The sequence below is a fragment of the Cryphonectria parasitica genome, assembly GCF_011745365.1.
Source record: "Cryphonectria parasitica EP155 unplaced genomic scaffold M406scaffold_4, whole genome shotgun sequence".
Lineage (NCBI taxonomy): Eukaryota > Fungi > Ascomycota > Sordariomycetes > Diaporthales > Cryphonectriaceae > Cryphonectria > Cryphonectria parasitica.
Window position 1 is genome coordinate 4,092,511 of NW_024468912.1, and position 22,034 is coordinate 4,114,544.

Consider the following 22,034-nt stretch of genomic DNA (forward strand, 5'->3'; position numbering starts at 1 on the left):
GTAGGTTGCAGTTGATATCCATTTGTGTAGTAGTAGGCCCACGAGGGCTTACATCCGGGGTCCCCACTGCCAATCCCACCCTAGAGCCCAGCCGGTGATCCACCTTATCTGACGAAGGATAATCCTTTGAGCTTCCCTTACAGCTCCTGACCATCCAGGCCTCGAGAGGTGATTCCATTGTTGTGATATATCCGAGTCTCGTGGAGATGATGATGAGCAGAAACTCAAACGCCGTTGGTCAGTAAGATTCCAATGGGATTCCGCGCGATGCAAGGAGCCGCCTTCATGCACTTCCCCTGCGTTATCCTGGGCATATTATTGCGCCCGCTAATGCCGTAATGCCGTCAAAAGCAAGTCTGTAATATCCTGTGCCGTGTCAATAAAACGATGTGACGATGGGCCTTGTGTGTGTGCTCTCTGCGTTCCATTGCCGCCTGTCTTTTATCCCAGCTTCTCCCAACAAGGCATCGACCGTTGTGGAAGACTGGCAATGAAGGTATGCCACGCCACGTGCCACCGTTAGCAAGGCTTGACGCAGCGTAACCCTCTGACATCCAGCAGCGATAGCGAGGTCAATTTCCGGCCAGCCAGCGATGGTCAGAACACGGAGGACAGTTCTTCACGCAGACTATCCGTTCTCTGAGCAATTTGTGCTTTTCAATTCTCTTTATTGAGTCGCATATAGCCTCCAGAGGCCGCGAGTTGACTTGGGGCCGAGCCCATTCCTTTTCGGGCTTTTCAGCGTGTTGAGGGCCTGAGGAGAGCCAGCCAGTATGACCGAGTCTACCAGCTGGGCGCATCTACCAGAATCCCTCGTGGGCTTCGCAGGCCTATGAGGCTTGGTTGATGCCCAACGGAGTGGGTGGTCAAACAGCAGGGTGGAAGTGAGGTCTGCTATTGGAGGCATCCTCAAGTTTCGAGGGTGGGAAGGCAGCCAGCTGAGCGCACTCCTTCGAGCTAGTCGTCCATCAGCTCGGCCAGTTCGGCTTCCTCCTCGGCAGTGAGCATGCCGTTAGGCTCCTCTACCCTGGCAGGCTCAGTTTCTGCTCCATTGGTCGGGGGCTTGCTTTGCTCCTCCACCGCGGCGTCGAGTCCTGCCTTACCCAGCGGCCAGACTCGTACTGTGCCATCAATGCTGACGCTTACAAGCCTCTCATCATGACCCTTGCCTCTCTCAAGGACAACCAGATCCGTCACTTCGTCGTAGTGACCCTCCAGGGCGCAATACAACGCCCCAGACGTTCGGTCCCAGCATTTCAAGTCCTCGTCCCTTCCCGCAGTGATAATCCACTGTTCCGTCACCCCCACTGCGCGGACGTGGTCTCCATGTTCCAGGCAGTCTTCAGTTGTGAAAGCCTTGCCGCGGGACAAGCATCTGGCAGTCCCGTCCGCGCTGGCAGTCCACAGATCGATCTCATCGCCAGCTCGGTCGAACAAGATCTTGTACACTCCCGTCTCGTGTACAGAGAGCAGCCTCCTCTCTACATTGGGTGCTGCCGGCGCCGCGTCGAGGAGCTGCTCCCAGCCGTCCAGCCGAACCTTCCACCTCCGAAGATGTGGGTCACTCCCAGCGCTGACGACGACGAGCTCCTCACCTGAGCTCATGATGGGGTCGATGGCCAGGGACTGCACAGCGAGCATGCTCGTCACGGAGTCCTGCAAGGTGTGAAGGCGGGATCCAGTAGCAATATCCCAGACAATGATCTTCTTATCGGCGCCGCCACTAATAAGCACATGCTTCTCGCTGATCTTGGCGCAGGCGACAGCCTTCACAAAGTCCGAGTGACCAACAAATTTAATTCCAGGCCGCCGCGTCTCAATATTCCAGGACCAGATGTTCTTATCCCAAGACCCGGCAAATACGGTCTCATTTTGCGGACCGCCGACCACAACGCAAGTGACAGGAGCAGATGGCCCACGATAGACCATGTTGGTGTCATCGATCTGAAGTCCAAGTTAGAGAGTCTCATGATAGGGTATATGAGACTTGTCTTTACGGAATTCTGCGTACATCAATGTTGATTCTCCTCACTGAACCAACAGACTCGGCAACAAAGACGCTGTCAGACGGCGAGTTGGGATCTAAAGCTGCCGCTGCTATCTTTGACTTGAGAGCGATGGGCGTGCCATACTTGTTCTTTGATTTGGCATCACGTCTCTCTCTGTTGCTCTGAGCTGCGCTTTATACAAAAATCAGTTCAGAAAGCTGTCCCAGCGATCGTTATGTCAGTGTGCCGAGCGTACTCACTCCGACTCGAAGAAGTGCCGTGGGTCTGAGGAGTTCATCTTTGGAAGGCTCCGTCTTGAGGTAGGCAGGATATATAATTGTTCAATAACCTGAATGGCCGTATCCTTAGAAGCCGATGAGGTAGATCCTACAGTAATGCTGTTGTTTGGGAGCGGTCGCCTTACGTATCTCTGATGCTTGACGAGGTGGCAGCTCTACGATAAGAGAAGTGCCACTGCAGTCCTTTTTGATGGTGCAAAATTTTGAGTCCGGGAGAAAGATGAGAGAATCAGTTAGGCTGTAGAGGGAAGATATACTTGCAACTCATTGAAAAGGTTCTTGGGAGATCACTCATCAGAAGAGTGAAGAGGGGCGAAAAGAAAGAAAACAAATAGGCAACAAGTTCGAGATGCATTTGGTGACATAAAAAAAAAAAAAGAGGCGGCAGAGACTAAAGCGGTAGTTACTGCCTTCAGTGATTTGTGCCCCTGTCATGCGACGTGGGTCCCCTGTCGTTAGCTTAATTGGCCCCGCCGCGAACTGTCGCGTCGAATTCAGGAAGACGCGTCTCCCAAATTCGGCGCGGAACATCACCACTTGCCAAAAATCTAGCCAACTCACCAGGAATCATCACGTTTTGAGGATCCTAGGAATATCACATTGTTGAACGCGAACGGCCTGTGACCGGGACTGAGAACTTCAACATGGCCACAGCTGGGCAGAAAGTACGCGGCCGGCCAGCCCATCTGCAAGGGTCAACACACTGCGCGTATACGCCAGATGGAAAGAAACTGGTGACGGTGGGATCAAACAACACTATTCGTCTGTACAAGACGGGGTACGACGGAGAGCCCATCAATATCGACGATTGTCAGGAGCAGAACCTTAGCGTTGTGGCCAACAACGAATTCTTCATCGTCGGCTCCGAAGACGGCACCGTCAGCCTCTACTCGCTTGAGACGCACACATTCGAGAGGTTCCTCACTCGCTGCAACCTGCCTGTCCGCGATGTGGCCTTGTCTCCAGATGGGAAGCTCTGTGCTGTCGCCAGCGACGAGCTGACCGTCAAGGTCGTCGGGACGGAGGACACGTCGAAGCTGTTCATCCTCAAGGAGCACAACAGACCCACGAAACATGTTGCCTTCGACCCCAGAGGCAGTTTGCTGGCCCTGTCCTGCACGGATGGTGTCCTCTACATCTACTCGATGACCGCGCCCGAGAGACCTGAACTGATCAGAAAAGTCGACGGTGTGATCGGGGCGGTCGAGACGGACTCCGAATCCTCCTCTGTGGTCGCATGGCACCCGGATGGGAGGGCTTTTGCCGCGCCAACACCCATCAGAGATATCCAGGTCGTTTCCAAGGATGACTGGGCCAATCAGCGGAGTTTCAGGAATGGACACGAGGGAGATATCACAGCCATTGCCTGGTCGCCCAATGGGGCCATGCTGGCAACAGCGGCCAAGGATAAAAAGATCCTCGTCTGGCAGACCAAGGACCAGTCCATCATCGCGAGATACGAGTACGCCGACGTGATGGATCTCGCATGGCACCCCACCAACAACCTGTTGTCCTTCACCACAACATCAGGCGAGGTCTACATCTGCCCGGACTTCATCTCCGATCAGTTTGCTATACTGCTCAAGATGCCAAAACAGCCGGCGCCTTTCATCCACGACCCCTTGTCAGAAGTCTCGGCAAATGTCCGCAGGCCGCTGGCCAACGGCTTGAAACCGCGTCCACCGGCCGCACGCACAGAGCTGACGGATGATCTCGACTCTCTCCTTGACGACGGCTTCGGAGAAGAAGACGATGGGTTCGTCGTGGACGATGACGGTGCTGGCTATACTCTGGGCCAGAAGCGGCCTGCCGATGATGATGACCTCTTTGGCGATCACCCCAACAAGCGTGCCAATCTCTTGCGGCCTCAGTATCATGAGGCATTCCAACCGGGTTCAACCCCCTGGCGAGGCAACAGAAAGTACTTGTGCCTGAACTTGATCGGTTTCGTATGGACAGTTGATCAGGATTCACACAACACCGTGACAGTGGAATTCTATGATCATGAGTTTCACCGGGACTTTCATTTCACCGATACATTCAATTACGACAAGGCCTGCCTCAATGAGAACGGGACGTTATTTGCATGTCCACCGACGCAAGATGACAAGGAGGACACGCCAGCATCAATATTCTACCGGCCGCACGAGACCTGGACACAGCGTAGTGACTGGAGGACAGAGCTGCCAAAGGGCGAAGCCGTCCTTGCCATGTCCCTAGGCGAATCCTTCATCACGGTGACAACATCTGCGGACTACGTCCGTGTGTACACGCTCTTTGGGTTGCCTTACCGCGTGTATAGGCCAAAGATCACGCCCATGGTCAGCTGTGCCAGCTGGCGAGACTACGTCCTGACGGTTGGCAACGGGCCTTGTGGTGCAGATGGCCGGACGAAGCTGCTCTACAGCATTGAGAATGTGAAGCGGGACGAGATCTGCCAGAACGCAGACCTGGTCGCCCTGCCTGAGGGTGTCACCATCAAGAGCGTCTTCTTCTCGGACAATGGGGTAAGCCCGCCCTTGCGCAGCAGATGAGATAATTTGCAACACACGAAATGCTAACTTTCCGCAGGACCCATGCATCTACGACAGCACCGGTACTCTCTTGACTCTGCTACACTGGCGCCAACCATCCCGTGCATCGTGGGTCCCCCTCCTCGACACAAAGCTCTTGCCTCGCCTGGCCTCTGGGCGCAGACAAGAAAGCTATTACCCGGTCGCAGTAGCAGACAACAAATTCCACTGTATCATTCTCAAGGGTGGCGACCAGTACCCTTACTTCCCCCGTCCCCTCCTCTCCGAGTTCGAATTCTCCATCCCACTCCACTCCGCCACGCCCAAGCCCCAGCACAAGACCACGGATGACGCCGCCGCCGAGGACTCTGATGGCGACATGGACGTTGATGACTCAGGCAACTCCGAGTCACGCAAGCTTGAGCAGCAATTCATGCTCCGCGGGATCCAGGCGGCACAGATGGCGGACCTCGTAGAGGCGACGACGAGCACGCACGCGCAGCGGTCGGCGCTGGCCAGGCTGGAGGTAGAGATCGACAAGACGCTCCTGCAGCTGCTAGCGGGCGAGTGCCGCGAGGGCGAGGAGCGGGGAATGCGCGCGCTCGAGATGGTGGAGCTCATGCGGGACCGCACGGGCAGGATGATCGAGGCGGCGGGCAAGGTGGCCGAGAGGTATGGGCGGACGATCCTGGGGGAGAAGATACGCGAGGTGGGCGAAAGGCGGGTGAACGGGATGGACGATTTCGAGTGAGGAGGATGACTGTGGCTCTGACTGCACAAGACATGTTTGGTCAATGTTGGAAACGGCGTTTGGAATGGCATAATGTTTATCCCCTCCCAATTTAAACCAACTTCTCCTCGGCGAGGACAATAATCATTCTACAGAACCGATCTTGGCATTGTTCACGAGCCCTCGGAACCATGCCATCGGATCCAAAATGTCTCGGGGACCACCTCACATCCGCAAAGAACAACACCCATTCCCACCGTCTGAACATGAACAGCCTTGCCTGTTTGGATAGTATTCATTCTCGTAAAAGAACCCTTAGGATCAACTCGAGCGAGACAAGCCAGGCCACACCGCCGGATGGGCGCTCCTTGGCTTGAACTAGACACCCAAGGCAAAGGCAACTCGGCCGCCGCCATAAGTAGAACACCTGAAGACGCCAACTCTCCCTTTTTCTGAGGCCTTGTTCCTTTCGTTGAAACGAAGGTTGGTTGCTTTAGGGGATCACCCGCGTCCTTAGCCACACATGTAATTTGTCTCTCTCTCTCTCTTTGTTCTTTTCTTTTTCTTTCTTTCTTTTCATTTGGAGACAGTTGTCTCTTTTGGCAAAGTTTTCAGGAATTGGTAAAAGTAGGCAAGTAAATTTGGGCACATCTCACGACCAACCCCGTCACCCCGTGTAAACCTTCCACAAAAACTCTTCGGAGACCGTCATCGTCGCCTAGCCTTGTATTCGTGTGCCCAACAACCAGCCGCCAGGAAGTTTTATAAGGCCAAGGGTTAAGCAATGCCCTGCACTTTACGGGATATTCGGGTGGTCTAGAGGGCTCATCATCAATCTGGCGTTTATTGGGTGGCTGCGGGACCGTCCGCAGCGGCCGATCAGCACGGCAACCACGGGAGGATGCCCGGGTTCCGCCCACGGGAGGGGGATGAGAAATTGTTGCTTTTTGAGCCGACGAAATTAAGATAAAAAGGGATGTATCACAAGTAAAAAGTGATGTGAGAAGCAGACCGTCGGCATCACATTCACATTTGCACTTACACGCGCTACAGTAGGTAAATCTCGAGAGTTCGCTCCTCGGCTGGGAATACATGGCACAATGAAATGAGGCGTCAGGCATCATACCTCTCTCTCACACTCTGTCTGTCTCTCCTTCTGTTGGCAGACGGCATGGAATATCAAAAAGCCTGCCCCCATGGTCGGTGCTGCTGACCATTGTGCACGTTGACAGGTAACTAATGAGATTAAACCTCACCCGCCTAGAGCCTTCGCTCGCTTGTTGCACTCCCCTCTCCTGGCTCCCCTCTTACCTCTACGCAGTACGCAACGGTGTGTCAGGGAGATGATCCATCCCGAAACGAAGACATGTGCACACTTTCAGCCACAAAAGACGCCCAGGGTCTCTCAGGTCTATCTATTCCTGTATGTCAGCCCCGGGGGGGGGGGAGGGGTATCGTTACATCTGCTGCTGAAGGAGGGTTGCTGAAGAAAAGGTTGAGGGAACTTTCGTAGTCTTGTCCATCAATGGGATAATGATGCCCTCCCTCCCTCCTTAATGAAAAATTCGAGAGAAGGAGGCTCAACCAACGCCATCAGGAAGAAGCTGCACGACATCACAACGAGCTTCAAGAGCTTCGCTCGGGAGTAATCCGGGTGTCGTCTCTCTGTCCCCATTGCTTACGCAATCACGTCTTCGGCCCAAGAGACGAAGTGGGCGTTGGCCTGAAAGGGGTCAGATATCATGCGCACGGTATGGAAGTTTGTGAAAGCCGGGGCTGGAAGAGAGAGGGTTGGTTGGTGGGTTGGGGGGCCATCGGATGGGGGGTAGCGAGGGCTGAACCTCGGTATCTGCAGCGTACGGAGCTGGGAGGAAAGCCGTTCTGGCCTATCAACCCCCCTCTCATCCGTCTCTCTGCTTTCCTATAGCTGCACAGCAATATCGAGATCGCGCCGTGCTCACATGAGTCCGGAGAAACTCAATGCAGCTCCTCCTCCACCCCTGCTTTGTGGGTAGAGAAGAAGAAACAAAGGGAAGAAAAAAAGGGAAAACGCTCCGTCGTCATCCCATGGGCCGAATTTTGGAACTTCCTGCTGTCATTATCTAGCGTCATGTTGGTCGCACCTGGGAACTCAATCAAAAGCTCTGGTTGGAGACTGAGAAATGTCGTGTTGCATGAGTCCTGTCTGTACACGGGCAGTAGGAGGAGGGCGCAAGAGGAAGAAGAATAATTCGGCTCGGTTTGTGATTTCCTGCCTCATCCCATCCTTCGAGACCTCGCGCTCCGTAGCAGAACTGAGATGGAGAAAAACCTGACACATCAACATACTAAGAAGAAAGAAGAGAGGAGCGGATTGTGTTCCGTGCAGTACGAAAGTAGTGGTGGTACTTGTCTTGCTGCAGGTTATTTGTCAGAACCGTTGCGGGTGCGTACATCAGGCTTGCAGATCACGGTCGGCCTGGTGAGTGTCCGCTCCCATCGGATTGGCCTGGATTCGAGAGAAGGGAAGCCTGCTTTTGGGCCAATAGCCTCCCTTGGACTGGCTCTCTCTTTCTTTCTTCTTTTGTTCCTCCTCTGGATGGTGGGTGGGTGTAGACGGTGGTCAGGAAGCCCTCAGGAGCCCGGCAGGATGCAGGGCTGAAGTACGAGGGTTGGATCATAGAAGAATTGGGAAGGGGGTGGAGGGGGTCAGGAGGTAGCTAATGGTATAATGCTACCATGGCAGGCACGGCATGGTAGTATGGCTGTAATGGTAGTGCGGTTCTGGGACCCAAATCGAGAAATCCGGATGGCGCTGCTGTCTTGTTTGGGACTGGCGAAACCTTATCATCTTGCCGTCGACACGCGCTGGGGATCGGATCGGCAGAGGAAGCACCTTCGGGGGCGGTCATCCGGGTCTGTCTTACTGTATTACTGTAGTGGTGGTAGTAGCTGACACGAAGCCTTTCAGGTGATCAGTTGCCTCACCTCGACAAGGTCCAATGGGAAGGTTTCTTGTCATCTCGCTCTCTCTTTCTCTCTCTTCTGGGGAGGACATTCCACATTCTTAATGGCTGGTTGTTTGGCTGAATGATTGGGCTGAAAACGTTTGGGGTTCCTTGCTGCATGCCAGGTGGGTAATTGTGGGGTTCGAAGGAGACGAAGGTTGGTTGAGACATACAAAGTAGTAGCAGATGAGAAGGGAAGGGGAGAGAAAGAAAAGAGGAGATGAGAAGGGCGAAACGAAGGAAGCCAGACAGGGCTGGTTGCTCAGCGCATGCACTTATTGATGATGATATGATGAATGCATAGCGAAGTGCCCAGAGATCCTCGTCCTTTCCTCGTCTGCGTAACCAGAAGAAAGTCGGGAAAAGACACGCTAAGAGTAGGCCGTAGGATCTGTTTCCATGCCCTCTCTAATGTCCCTTCCCCCTGAAGAACTGCATTCTCAAAGAACCCCATCTCACAAGCAACCCCAGCTTGGCTTCCTTTTGTCGTGTCTTCGTATTTGAGGCACGTTTCCGTAAGTAGGTAGAAAATGTAAAAGTACGTATGTATGTGTGTGTATATATATATATATATATATTTATATACATACATACATATACCGGTTCTTTTGTGCCCCTCCTGTTCAGGTGTTGCAAAAGAGGGGCTATTGACATGCATGCATAAAGGTGGTGTTGCCATCATGCAGATTACCACTACCATGGATGAACTATCATCATACTATGTAGTACAGTCAAGAGATAAAAGGGAGAGAAGAGAGGGCTTTCTGGATATGTACCATTGTAGTACTGCGGTACTATGGGACACCCTCCCATGCCCACTGACAACTGACGGGCACTACTGTATTGTATCACTACGTAGTATAGTGCCCTCCATGGTCACCCGCTACACCCTAGCTCTTGGGTCTGGGCTCCGGGCTAAGCTCCGGGGCTGCAGGTCGGAGTGCAGGCCCCCCTTTCCCCCTCTCTCTCAGGTGGAGCTTACAGCAACCCCCACCCCACCAAAGGTGCCCACCTCTGTCCACCTGAACCCACCTATGCCTGCCTGTGCCCACTGGTACTAGTTGTATCTGTAGATAGATACCATAGTAGTAGTAGTACAGTACCCGAGTACCTTGTAGCTCCCCCCTTCCGTCTGTCCCCCATCGCTCTCTCTCTCTCTCTCTCTCTTTTTTCCCCTAGTGGACCTGAAGCGGGCCTGTTTGGTGTTGTCCATGCCCTTCTAAATTGCCCAGCTCCTTTTTTTTTTTCCATCTTTTTTTTCTTGCTCTGCCCTCCAGCCAAAGACTTATCAACAACACGACACGACCTAAGCTCTTCCTTGCACTAATGTCTTCCCATATGTAACAACATCCACAGCAACAGGCCACAACATAGGCCAGATTCAATTGGATAGTGAATTTATTACTCTCAAAAGGTCTGGGGTGGGTTTTTACTTTGGGACCTTTTGGTCTTTGCTTTGAATCTTTTTTCCTACTTTCTCTCTTTTGGGGTGCGGGACCCGATAGAATCTCTTCTGTACGGGCTGGACGAGGTCTGGTTGGCTGCACCGCCGCATCGGTACCCGAGAGAGAGAGGCTCGACCGACATTTGTGATCTGGTCGGCGAACATCCACCGCTCCGCACAACCCCCATCTCCGCTCACCGTAGCGAGATCCCTATTCAATATTCAACATACAAACCCTTACAACCCAAGACAGGGTGACATATCACAAGTTCGCCGCCCTTACTTTCTTTGGAAAGCTTCGACACCCAAGAAAGAAGAAGGTCCCCTATTGGACGACGACCCACGTCTCTCTGCCTCTGTCTCGAGAACGGGATTTGGTATCAAGCTTATTGACACACACGGGACCTCGCAGCTGGAACGCCGTGCCCTTCGCGAACAAAGGCAGACGACCCCTCTGGGACGAGACCTTACTGCTGCTGCTACGACTAGGCGACCAGCTTCTTCCACCAAGTCTCCAGTCCCATCCATCCCGCGAGAGGAGCAATGCGGTGTGTATAGGCCTGCAACCCTTCCCCTCCTCCTCCTTCTATTCTCCTTCTGGAAGCCATCCCATACCCAGCTCCCCTCTCCTCCCCCCCACACCCAATCTCTCTCTCTCTCTCTCTCTCTCTCTCTCTCTCTCTCTCTCTGTCTGTCTTTCTCCCCCTCTCCTGTCGGTCAGTCATAAGCTTCCAGTCCCTGCCCAAACCCCTCTCCTCCTCGCTCGTGTCGTATGGTGGCCTATTCTTCCCCAGATCGTCGATCTACTTCCTTATCCCTCCTCTCCGCGCCCCGACCAGATAAAGATCCATTGTGGCCATGCTGACGGTGTTGCCTCGCGTGCGGATACAGATGGCACAGGTGATGGAGAGAAGCCCACACAGGACGCCCCTGAGCGATGGGCTTAGCAAGGACGATCCGATGGCCCCGCGCACTGTCCCCATCCTGACCCCGACCATCCAGATGTCTGGCCCGCCAGAGCCTGACCCCATGGACATCACAACTCCCACCCGCTCGTCTGCTCCTCCGTCCGCCACCACCAAGAGCCCCGGCCGAGACACCAACGGCGCATCCGATTCCATGAGAAACAATACCAATACAGCCCTCGTGCCTGCCAATGCCATGACGATGGCCGCGCCGCCGCCTGCGGCCCCCGCGGTCCAGGGGCCCAAGATCGTGCAGACTGCCTTTATACACAAGCTCTACAAGTGAGCAGCCCGACCGATTTCTCCTTCTCTCCTGGGACCAGGAGAGAAAAGAAAAAGAACCGTCTCTCATTGCTAACCTATTGTACACATAGTATGCTGGAGGACGCCGCCATAGCACACCTCATCTCGTGGTCTCCATCCGAGGAGAGTTTCATCATGTCGCCCAGCAACGAGTTCTCCAAGGTGCTTGCGTATGTGCAACTGTTTGGCGTGACTCCTTGAGAGGGGCAGGAGAAGAGAGAGAGAGGGTTACGAGGCAGACAAGCTAATATAAGCTTGCCAGGCAATATTTCAAGCATACCAACATTTCATCGTTCGTACGGCAGCTCAACATGTATGGCTTTCACAAGGGTAAGTATCAACGAGGCTCTCGCGCATGGGCCGCACAATAGCTGACTGATTGATGGCTTGGCAGTGAGCGACGTGTTCCACAATGGAAGCCCAGAGCACCCGTTATGGGAATTCAAACATGGGCAGAACAACTTCAAGAGGGGCGACCTGGTCGGTCTGCGAGAGATCAAGCGCCGCGCCTCGCGTCACAACCTCACGCACCACCCGCAGAAGCCGCCACCACCGTCGTCACAGCCTGGCACTCCTGCCGAGCCCATGCCACCCGTGCCGGATGGTGCTGACCCGAGGCTCGTCAACCTGGAGCGAGTCGTGCACGAGCTCAGCTATAGGCTGGATCGGTCCGAGTCCAGCGCGCAGTTTGTGAACATCAAGCACCAAGCGCTTCTTGACTCGGTCACTCGGCTCTTGCATATCAACCAAGAGCTCGTAAGGGTCGTGATGTCGAACTCGGGCCCCGACAGCCCGCAGTATAAGGATGGTAGGCTTTTTCCCCCTCATTTTATTCTCCCTGCGGCGTCCGTTTACATATGAGACTCATCATATCTGGGGTAAAGCTAATTTTATGATGATAGCATATGCGCTGAACAGCGAGGTCTCGCGCCAGCTTGAGGTTATTCGTGGTCTGGAGGAACCCCATGAGGCGGCATATTTCGACCGGCGAAACTATTTCGGCGGCGTGGACAATGCTCCTGTTTCGCCACGGCAGTTTCCTCAGGACGACCAGCGGAGATCTAGCCTGGCCCCTCCACAGCCTCGTGCGCCTTACGACTACAGGCCTCAAGTTCCGTCCAACCTCTCCATCACCACAAAACGACCATATGGCTCGATTGGAGGCAGCAGCGGCGGAAACCAGGGGACCAACTCTACCGCGCAGTCCTCGCCGTCCACATTGCGGCCCAACCCCCCACCGCCTCCAGGGCCTCCGCTGTCAGCCATCGAGCCGCCCCCGAGCAGTCTGTTGCGCCGGCACACCTCAGCCGATATACGTGTACACGAAACCTGGCGGCCGCAGCCACCTGCTCCCTACGCCTCAGGTCCTCCGTCGAGCCACCTCCCCTCGTCGCCCAGTCACCTCGGCCCCAATGATGACCGTCTCCGCGAATCGCTGTCGCATTATGCCTTCCCGTCACAGCCTTCCCACCCTCACTCCAGACCAGCTAGTCCTCCGCCTCCCCAGGCGCCTGGGTATTCCAACGGTGAGACCTTCAAGCAGCTGGACAGCTTCCAGTGGGACCGGGCCATCCAGCGGAGAAGCATTTTTCAGCATGACAGCTCAGCACCCCCAACGCGCCGGGGCAGCATGGCACACATTCTGAACAATGATGATGATAGCGATCCTCGAGGTGATGATGACCGCAAACGAAAGCGCCTGGCATAAAGCATGTACCTACACTCTTGATCTTCAGAACTCTTTCATTAGGCCTGCGCCTTGATCAAGCAACTGAAGGGTCCTTTTAATCTTATTTTTTTTTTTTTTGTTTCGAAACTTTGTACAAGTGAAAGTCAAGGCTCAGGATTCGCCTTTCTCTTTTTCACACTCTCTTCTTCCGGAGCTGGAGCTAGATGCATCTATTGAAAGCAGCATCACCAAGTTGGACTACTCGACGACAATTGTCATCTCTTTCATCTCATTTTGAAACATCACATAATGCTATGGTGTGACAGACTTGGACATAAACGGGGCGGGTTGTTGATTGAAAAGCGCTATGCAATTGATGGCGATCTAATGACACTTCTGGGCGGCTGGCTTACAACTCTCTGGCCTTTTTTTAATGAGAATATCAAAGGAGGTGGTCTTCCTCACTTACCTAGTGTTCAGTGCCATGCATCAAGATGCTCTTGTGTGAGAGGGAGGGGCGAAAGACGTGTTACAATTGTTACTGCCCAAGTCTTGACAGATGACTGCCGTTGTAGTAGTAATATGTCATAATAGTTGCTGGGCCTCTAGGTTCTGGGTGGAGCAGACTCTCTGAAGCTGGGTATGAGAAGGCTACTGCAGTACTCCAGCTGTGTAGGCTTGCCTTTTCCTGGGTTTATCTGGAAATTTACTAGTGTTGACAGCAATACACCATATTCATATTGCATCTTGTCAAGGGATTCCAGAAAAGTACATCAGCCTCCTCTCTCATGTATTATGCAGATGGGTTGTAAGGTGACATTCCGGGCTGTGTGCTTGTCCTCACCCTAGACAGTAGCTTTGAAGGGGACGAGGTGAGTCTCTATTCTTGTGTAAGGGAACGAGAGTTTCAAGACGGCTTTGTACATATCCCACTATATATACATGAATATACATACATACATACATATGTCATACGTATAGATTCTGTGTCCAAGTTCAGAAAGCTTGATTGTGCATGAACGAAGTCGTGACGGACATGCAAAAGTCCTGCCAGAGCTACAAACAGCATCTTGACAGTAACAAAGCGTACAAGATTTTTGTCACCAGTGGGCCTGTGATGGTCTCTTCCAAAAAGTGAAGACTCAGTGTTCATTTGTTCTCTGATGCTCACAACCTGGCCTTTGTACGACGCCTTTCTTCCCACAGCCAGCCCACCCATATGTAGCAGAAATTTGGGGTGACTTGAAGTGGCCCCTTCAACGCCGAACGAAGGGTGCAGGCAAAGTAATGAATCTCATCTCCCCCTCTTACACACATGCTGTCTGAAAAAGAGCCATAGTGCCCCCTCCCCCCCCCCCCCCCCCTTCTTCTTTTCCATCTCCCTCGTGCCCCCGAAACCCTGCTTGGTGGCGTCTTCCCCCAACCCTCCAAAAGCACCCACCCAGTCACACACAGCTCCCCCAAACAAACCACCAACAGACGGAAGACGGAAGAAGCAACCCTCATCAACCCGTTACACAGCAGAAGAACCCAACCCAGAGGTCGCGTGGCGCAATCGTAGCGCGTCGGATTCCAGGGAAAGGATAAATTACAAGCAAGGAGGAGGAAAGCAAAATTGACAGGCTTCTCCCATTCCTCCTCCTTGCTTTGTGAAACGGAAACGCACCCACTCCCTCTGAGAATTTCCCGAAGGTTGCAGGTTCAAGTCCTGCCGCGATCAGAATATACTTTTTTTTTTTCATTTTTTTTTTTTTTTCCATTCTTCTTTCCTTTCATGCTTCCCCTGCTTCTTCTCCTTCCTTCCCTCTTTGTCAGCCGGCCAGGCTCCCTTTCCCTCTTCTTTCTCGTCTTCGCGTACGGATGAGAGGCAGAAAGAGTAAACCTTTGTATGACCCGGGGTTGGTTGGTTGGGTACCTACTATCTCTATTGAAAAAGGAGAGGAGAGTTTCCTTCTACTCATCCTTGGAAAAAGGCCAAGATAGGTGGTCTGGCATGATAAACAACACACATAGAACCAATAACAGACACGGAAGAAAGGATGCAAGAGTAGGACGAATAAGATTTCCATCTTACCGACCAAACCTTGCTTTTCGATTTTCCTCATTGGCTCTACATCCAGCAAATCAGATTTCATCCCATTTATCCAACCATGCAGCTATGCAACCAACCATCATGCATCATCACCCCATGCATCCCATTCCAGCCTACCTGAGCCTATGCCTCAGCCCAATTTTCTCCCGGCCGTCCATCCAAGGCCGCAGCACCTCAGGAATCCTGACCGTCATGTCGCCCTCGTCCCAGCCGGTCTCCAGGATGGCCGCTAGCACCCTAGGCACCGCCATGGCCGTGCCATTCACCGTCCAGGGGAAACTCATCTTGCCTCCTTCGCTGGCAACCCGCACCCTCGTGCCGAGCCGCCGTGTCTGGTAGTCTGTGCAGATGCTCGCACTCGTCACCTCGCCCCAGCCTTCTGCCTTTTTCGCTTCTGCTTCTGCTTCTGCTTCTTCAACTCCCTTTTCAACCCCAGTAGCAGCAGCAGCAGTGGTGGTGGTGGTGTTGGTATCGGTACTGGCACTTGTCCTCCTGGCCCGAGAGGGGAACCACGCCTCAATATCATTCTTCCGCGTGGCGCTGGCACCTAGATCCCCGCTCGGCATCTCTAACACGCGGCAGTGCAAGCCCAGCGAGCCCAGGATCTCGGTCTGCATGTCGACCATTTCGTCAAAGAGCTCGTCGGCCTCGGCGGCGTCAGGCCGCGTCCATGCGAACAGCTCGACCTTGGTGAACTCGTGCACGCGGTACAGACCCTTGGTGTCGGCACCACGCGCGCCCGCCTCAGCGCGGTAGCACCTACTAACGGCGACACGGCGGCAGGGAAGCTCAGCCTCATCCAGCACAGTGTCGGCGCGCATGCCGGCGAGGGGAATCTCGGCCGTGCCAGCCATGCACAGCTCAGGCCGGCCCCTGGCCCGGTCGGCAGCACCCTGCGCAATCCCGTACACCTGTGTCTCTCCGCTGGCGTCGCGCGGCTGGAACCCGCAGGCGGCGGCGATGTGGCTGTACACCATGCTCGGCGGGCTCACCTGGCCCCAGCCGTACCGCGTCGCAGTCGCCAGCGCGTAGCTCACCAGTGCCTGCTCCAGCTGGGCTCCCTCGTTCAGTAGGTAGTACCACCCCCACCCACTGGCCGTCGCCGCCCCTGCAAAGTCGAGGATCCCCAGCTCTGCCCCAATGTGCACGTGCGACCGCCACACCCGGTCCGACGACCCGGGCACCGGCTCTGGGTGGTCGTTGATGTAGCTCAGCACCAAGGGCTCGTCGCCGCGCGGCGTCACCTCGCTCGTCAGGTTCGGCAGCGCCAACGCCAGGCCCCGTATCTCGGTCTGCAGCCGGGCCTCGTCCTCCTCGATCGCCCCGAGCTGGGTCTTGAGCTGCCTGGCCTCCTCGAGGAGCTCATCGCGCGTGCTGGCCCCCGTCTTTCCCTCGTCCTCTGTCCTTGTCGAGGCTGGGTTGGCAATCTGTCGCCGGAGCAAATTCGAACGCTCCCGCAGCGCGCGGCCCTCACGCTGCCGCGCCTGCCATTCCTCGTGCAGGGAGATGATGCGCGCCGGGTAGGCGGCCTGGGCCTTGTAGTTGCGCTCGATGCAAGTCTGTTCGTAGAGGGTCGGGTTCTGTCGGATATGCTTGAGGTCGATCACGGGCTTGGGCGCAGTCGTGGGACGCACGGCGTTGCTGAGAGGAGAGGAAGAGGTGGTGGCATGGTCTGATCGGAGCTGAGAGGACACGTGAAGCGTGCGACGTGGTATTATTGAAGGAAATCTTGAAGTCGAGGGGGTGATGGCGAGTCTTCTGCAGCGCAGACACGTGAAAGGTTGCCGGCTTGGCTTCATCGTGTCATGTCACCAGCGATAAATAGAGCAGATGGTTCGATGGGGCTTTTTCAACGTTCAGAAAAGAAGGGGGGAACAAACAGAAGAGGAACAAAAGAAGAAAGGCCTTTTGTATTCTTGATTGGACTTCGGAGGAGGGGAAGCAATCCGAGTCTCATGATAAGAATGTCGCCTGACTGCAGCGGTGGTGCATGGCATGCATGGCAAGTTGTGTTGTGACCGAGGCTATCGGGTAAAGAAATCAAAAAGTTTAAAGAGAAGCAGGCGAGGTTAACACTGGGAATTGAAGAAAGAGCTACTGGAAAGAGGGTCCAGGCGACAGGGATGAGGTTCCCCCGCAAAATACCGTAGTACTTGACTTTAAGGCAGGAAGCTATGACCACTGCTAAATGTACGTACTATACTATGTAAAAGCAGGTACTATGGTACAACCTTCCATACTTACTTACACAGTATATGAATACTTCTCTGTAAACCGTACGTACCCAAGTATGTATGTATTCCTCTACATGATGACCATAGTACAACAAACGGTAAAGGAACACATGTAAAGGATAGAATCAATTTTGCAACAAAACAATCACTTCAACAAGAACATAAACAACTTGGTTTTCCGATTTGACAACTAATAGTAGCTTTACAAAGGCCCTAGAGAGAGAGAGAGAGAGAGAGAGAGAGAGAGAGAGTAAACCCCTCTCGCAACGCTATGCATGCCATGCTATAAGAAGACCTTCTTGCGAGCCTGGGTATATAATTTCATCAGGATAATAACTTAAACCAAAAGGTCCAGGTCAAACGCCATTCATCCATCCCCTTCCTTGATGCTCCGTTCGCGATGCTATGCAACACACAAGATACCAACCAAGGTTGAGTTGACTCGATGCGCCCGTTTCGTCTGCATCCTCATGTCCCCCCTCCTACTTGTCTTTTGTTCGATACATGATATGGAAATGATCATGCCATGCAAATAAAGACATATTTCAAGACCTCCCCCCCCCTCCCCCCCTCTTTCCTCTCTCCCTTTTCTCTCTCTCACAGAAAATGCTGATGTTTCCTCTTGATATGTTGTGTGCCCCTCACGAGCTTTGCTTGCCTGCCTGCCTGTCCTCACGCCAACAAATCATCCTCGTCCCTCTCTTCAAAGGTCAATTCACTCGGCGGTCGATAAGCAGGCGTTGTCGTCGACCGTCCAAAGGTGGGTTTCGCAGGCGTCCGGAACGGCGTCATGTCCGTCATCAGCCTCGTCCTGGCCGGCGCCGGCGTCCCCCACCTCGAGCTCCGCCTCGTCGCCCGAAAGTCCATCTCCGGCACCCGATCCCCCACCGCCTGCGTCTGGGACGCCCACGCCGCCAGGAAGTGCCGCATGTCCCGCCGCGTGTTGTGGCTCGTGAACTCGTGCACCGTCTGCTCACGGCCCCGCAGCGCCACCGACGCCAGCGTCCACTCGTCCCAGCGCGCCCCTGCCGTCTGCGCAAAGTCGAGCTCCGCCGCGTCCAGCTTGTTGTCCTCGTGCACCTCGAGGAGCGAGTGCCACTGGAGCAGGTGCGCCTCCACGTCGGCATCTTCAGCAACCTCGGCGGTAAAGGCGATGGGCTCGAGCCGGGCGCGCCACATAATCGCCACGTGGATGATCGTCGCGTTGTCGTCCTCGATACACATGTCATCCGCCTCCCACCCCTTCGTGACAGCATCAGCCGTCGCCTGCCGCCAGACATCGAGACTGTCCCTGACGGCATCCCTGCGCACACGATACTTAAAGTCGTTGTACAGCCGTTGCATGCGCCTCTTCCACGCCTGTCTCCGCACCTCTTGCCAGTGCGGGAGCACATATTCGCCCACGGGAAACAGGTTGGCAAGCCGGCACCACTTTTCCATCCGGTGGTGGTGGCTGAGCTGTGTCGTCCACTTCCTGACAGCCCTCGGCACCGTCCGCTGCACGAGCACGGCCCGTGCGTGGTAGGCTTGCATCTCGAGGTGCTCGAGCGCATCCAGCGTGGTGTTGAGAAAGCCCGTGATGGTGTCATGGTGGTGGACGTCTCGGGCGAGATGGCGGAGGTGATAGCTCCTGGCAGCCGACGCTGTGGTCGCGTCGGCCCATCTCTCAAAGAACCGAGTCTTTTCCTGCTGCTCTATGACACGTTCAACCAGGCGCAGCCGCCACTCGCAGTACCAATGATATGCGACACTGTCGAGCGCCTCGGCGTCCTGCTCTTCTTGCCACCGCACCAGCCTGGTCTCGTACACCCAGTGCTTGGTCCAGTCCTTCAGCTCCTGCGTGACGGCCACCCGCTCTCGGTTCCTGGCCTCTTCGGCTTCCTGCCGCCACGCCAGCGAGAGGCCCGACCTCAACAGCTCGTCCCTACGAGCAATGATAGGTCCGGCTCCTGCCTCGGCCCGCTCTTGGATTTGTGCCTCGCCTCGCCATCGTCTCATGTATCGCCCCAGCATGGACGCCTTGAAGATCCCCTCGGCTTCCCCATGCGCCGAGCTCAGCCACTGGCTCTCCAGTTGCCAGTGCTGAAAGGTGGTCGCTGCCAGGCGCTGCGCGTCCATCTTCTCAGCGATTCGCATCTTGGACTCGTGGTACCAGTCGACGAACACATTCTCGGCGAGGCTGCGCCTCTTCTTGCGGTGCGCAGCCTGGCGCAGGAGGGAGCTCCTCTTTGCAGCGTCCACCGCAGCCTCGCGCCATTGCCTCATCACGACCATCTGGTAGAACCAGACCGCCTTGCTTTCGGCTTCTGTCTCGTCTCTGTCCCTGACCCAGGCATGGAAGCACTTCTTTCGGAGGATATGACGCCTTGCAATCTGCGTTCGCTCCACCTCCTCATCTGCGCGATCAGCCCAGTGGGTAAACGCCTTGGACAAGAGGAAGTAGTTCCACGCTGCTGCTGCGACCTGGTACTGAGAGTGGAGAGCGGCCTCGCTCCTCTCCAAGTCCTGTGTCTCGAGCTCTTCGGAAGCATCGTACAGTTCGTCGTTGTACTCCTGCTCCTGTTCCTGCTCCTGCTGCTCCTCCTCGCCGTGTGTAGGTGCAACACCTGCGTCCCAGTCGCTTCCAAAGGCACGCAGTCTTCGGAGCTGTGGGTCTCTGAACCCCCTCCTAGAGCTAGGCCGGTGGGGATATTCCTCGATGAGTGTCCTATCGACCGATTGTGACTGTTGTCTGGCCCAACCGCCCGTGCTTCGAGGGTCAGGGGCTTGACGTCCTGCTGAAGACGAGACAAAAGGCTCCCTGCTGCGCTCAATGGATTGCCTCACGCGTGGGTTGACACTGCCCTCGGACAAGACAAGAGGCGGAGCATCGTCGGTACCGCCCCTGTTGCGCTCAAGCTCCCGCTGTCGCAGGTGGTCCTGGTAAGCCTGTATGCCATCGTTCTCCCCTACCTGCATCGTGAGCGCGCTTTCAATCCAGGTGCTGAGCGCCGCGCCCATCGTCTCCCATGCATCCCACCTCTCAGAGTGCGCCTCGGCTCGGATGTTGTAGGATCTGGTGTAGCGACTGACATCCCTCCAGTGGTTGAACGAAGACATCCTGAACATCTGCTCTCTTGACGCAATGAAGGCGACCTGCTCGTCTTCCATCCTCTCCTCGTCCTGGGCGTCCCTGATCGGTAGCTGTGACGAGTACTCGTCGTGTCGTAGGTCATGATGCTCGCTGGTATCCTCTTGGTCTTCCTCGACACCATGTCTCTCCGCTGGCTGGATTGGATGCCTCGGCAGGCTTGGCTCTTCTGCCGCTTCGTCTGCGCCTAGGCCGCCGAGGTCCAGATCTACGCTCGAGAACTCTTCGTCCGAGAGTATGTCGCCGTTTGGAAGGCCTGTCTGGTGATGCTTGAAGCCCTGATCGGACCTCCCAAAGCGGCTGAAGTCTAGTGGGGGTCGGTTCTCTGCTCGAGTTGAGGGCCTACCGTCGTCGTCTTGCTGAGCTCCCGCACCTGCACCTGCTTGCGCCGAGCCGTTGGGCCCCCCTCTGCCAGAATGATCCAGGGCATCAGGTCTCGGTCGAAACGGAATATTATCGAAGGTCGAGGCACCAGTGTCGTCCCTGTCCCAGGAGACATCCGAGACGCTCTGCGAGTCAATTACATCCGAGAATCTCACCTCCTTCCGCTGAGGCTCCGACAGCACGCGTCCATCCGTGGAGTGAGACCTGGTCGCCCGCTGGACAGGCTGAATGGGGCCGCCGTCGCCATGGAGCGCGTCACTTCCACCTGTGCCCAACCCTTGTACGATGCTGTCTGAATTGCGACGACGGCGAGGCGCATGATGCACAGGCATCGGCGGGCTGGAGCTTCCTTCCTGCGCCACAGGAGGGGCACGGTCGAAGTCGTCGCGCGGGGCAGACGGCACTCCAGGAACCTGCGCGTCCAGGGTGCTCGCGTCGCCAGCCGGCGGCATGTCGTCCTCATCGTCAGCCGACATCATCGAGTCGTCTGTGTAGACGAGCTCAATGCCCATCTCCCCCAGCACAGACCTGAACTTGTCCAGCAGGGACTCGGGGCCCCGCTGACCGCCGATGCGGAATAGCAGGCGCGCAATGTGCGGGACGTCCTCGGACGCGAAGCCATGTCGCGGCAGTACATCGTCAGCAGCGGTGAACAGCGCGGTGGTAGGCAGGCGCTCGCGCTCAGGAAGGGAGGCCAGTATAGCCTCACCAGTGGCGATGATCTCGTGGAGCAGCGTGATGTCTGTCAGGCACGAGGTCAGTCAGTCAAGAGGAGTCTCAGTCAGTCAATCAGCGGGTTCTCAGCGGCGCACAAATAGCCCCGCCCGCCCAGAGGAAACAAAGAAGAACAGGATCAGGTAAGCCTTACCCTCATTGCTGTACCAGGGCTCCTGTCTCTCTCGTGAAGGTGTAGGGGCCGCGGCAGAGTCACCACCACCGTCTCCGTTGGGGAGCGGCGTGGGCTCGCTGGCGCCCTGCATGAGATGAAGAGGATCGTCTGGGGTCAGGGGACCAGGCTTGACGGCGACGCTGGTATTGTCGCTCTCGCGCACCTGAGGCTCCTCGGCGCTGTCGGTGAAGGTGTTGGACTCGCCCGTCTCATAGGATGGGGTCGCCGCTGGAGAGAAGACTCCCCCCGTAATGGCGGAGGCTGGGATTGGTTGCATTTGCGTATAGGACGCCTGCGCCTCGGATACATGTCGAGGAGGAGAGCTTCGTGGAGCCAACGTGGGATGAGGAGACGGGGTGAGTCGCGACGGCGGCGGCAGAGGCGAGCGCGTGTCGAAATGAAGGAGA

General features: G+C 55.5%; 5 protein-coding genes across 5 annotated transcripts; 2 read left to right on the forward strand and 3 right to left on the reverse strand.

The window, feature by feature from the left end:
• Positions 1 to 957: 957 nt before the first annotated feature.
• Positions 958 to 2,286, reverse strand: M406DRAFT_256421 (WD40 repeat-like protein; the record flags this gene model as incomplete). The annotated part of the gene is made up of 3 exons (XM_040917101.1): positions 958 to 1,944; positions 2,012 to 2,180; positions 2,249 to 2,286. 3 exons carry the CDS (start codon positions 2,284 to 2,286, stop codon positions 958 to 960), a joined length of 1,194 nt encoding a protein of 397 aa, XP_040777282.1.
• A 645-nt stretch (positions 2,287 to 2,931) lies between these two features.
• M406DRAFT_256293 (WD40 repeat-like protein) lies at positions 2,932 to 5,551 on the forward strand (the record flags this gene model as incomplete). The annotated part of the gene is made up of 2 exons (XM_040917093.1): positions 2,932 to 4,794; positions 4,859 to 5,551. 2 exons carry the CDS (start codon positions 2,932 to 2,934, stop codon positions 5,549 to 5,551), a joined length of 2,556 nt encoding a protein of 851 aa, XP_040777283.1.
• A 5,370-nt stretch (positions 5,552 to 10,921) lies between these two features.
• On the forward strand, positions 10,922 to 12,937 carry M406DRAFT_339573 (uncharacterized protein; the record flags this gene model as incomplete). Its single annotated transcript, XM_040921458.1, has 5 exons — positions 10,922 to 11,208; positions 11,301 to 11,403; positions 11,535 to 11,559; positions 11,624 to 12,037; positions 12,132 to 12,937. The coding sequence occupies 5 exons, from the start codon at positions 10,922 to 10,924 to the stop codon at positions 12,935 to 12,937; spliced, it is 1,635 nt and encodes a 544-aa protein (XP_040777284.1).
• A 2,166-nt stretch (positions 12,938 to 15,103) lies between these two features.
• M406DRAFT_339574 (seryl-tRNA synthetase) lies at positions 15,104 to 16,789 on the reverse strand (the record flags this gene model as incomplete). The annotated part of the gene is made up of 3 exons (XM_040921459.1): positions 15,104 to 15,369; positions 15,475 to 16,631; positions 16,764 to 16,789. The coding sequence occupies 3 exons, from the start codon at positions 16,787 to 16,789 to the stop codon at positions 15,104 to 15,106; spliced, it is 1,449 nt and encodes a 482-aa protein (XP_040777285.1).
• Positions 16,790 to 17,896: 1,107 nt separating this feature from the next.
• Positions 17,897 to 21,904, reverse strand: M406DRAFT_330156 (uncharacterized protein; the record flags this gene model as incomplete). Its single annotated transcript, XM_040920483.1, has 2 exons — positions 17,897 to 21,480; positions 21,607 to 21,904. 2 exons carry the CDS (start codon positions 21,902 to 21,904, stop codon positions 17,897 to 17,899), a joined length of 3,882 nt encoding a protein of 1,293 aa, XP_040777286.1.
• Positions 21,905 to 22,034: the final 130 nt, after the last annotated feature.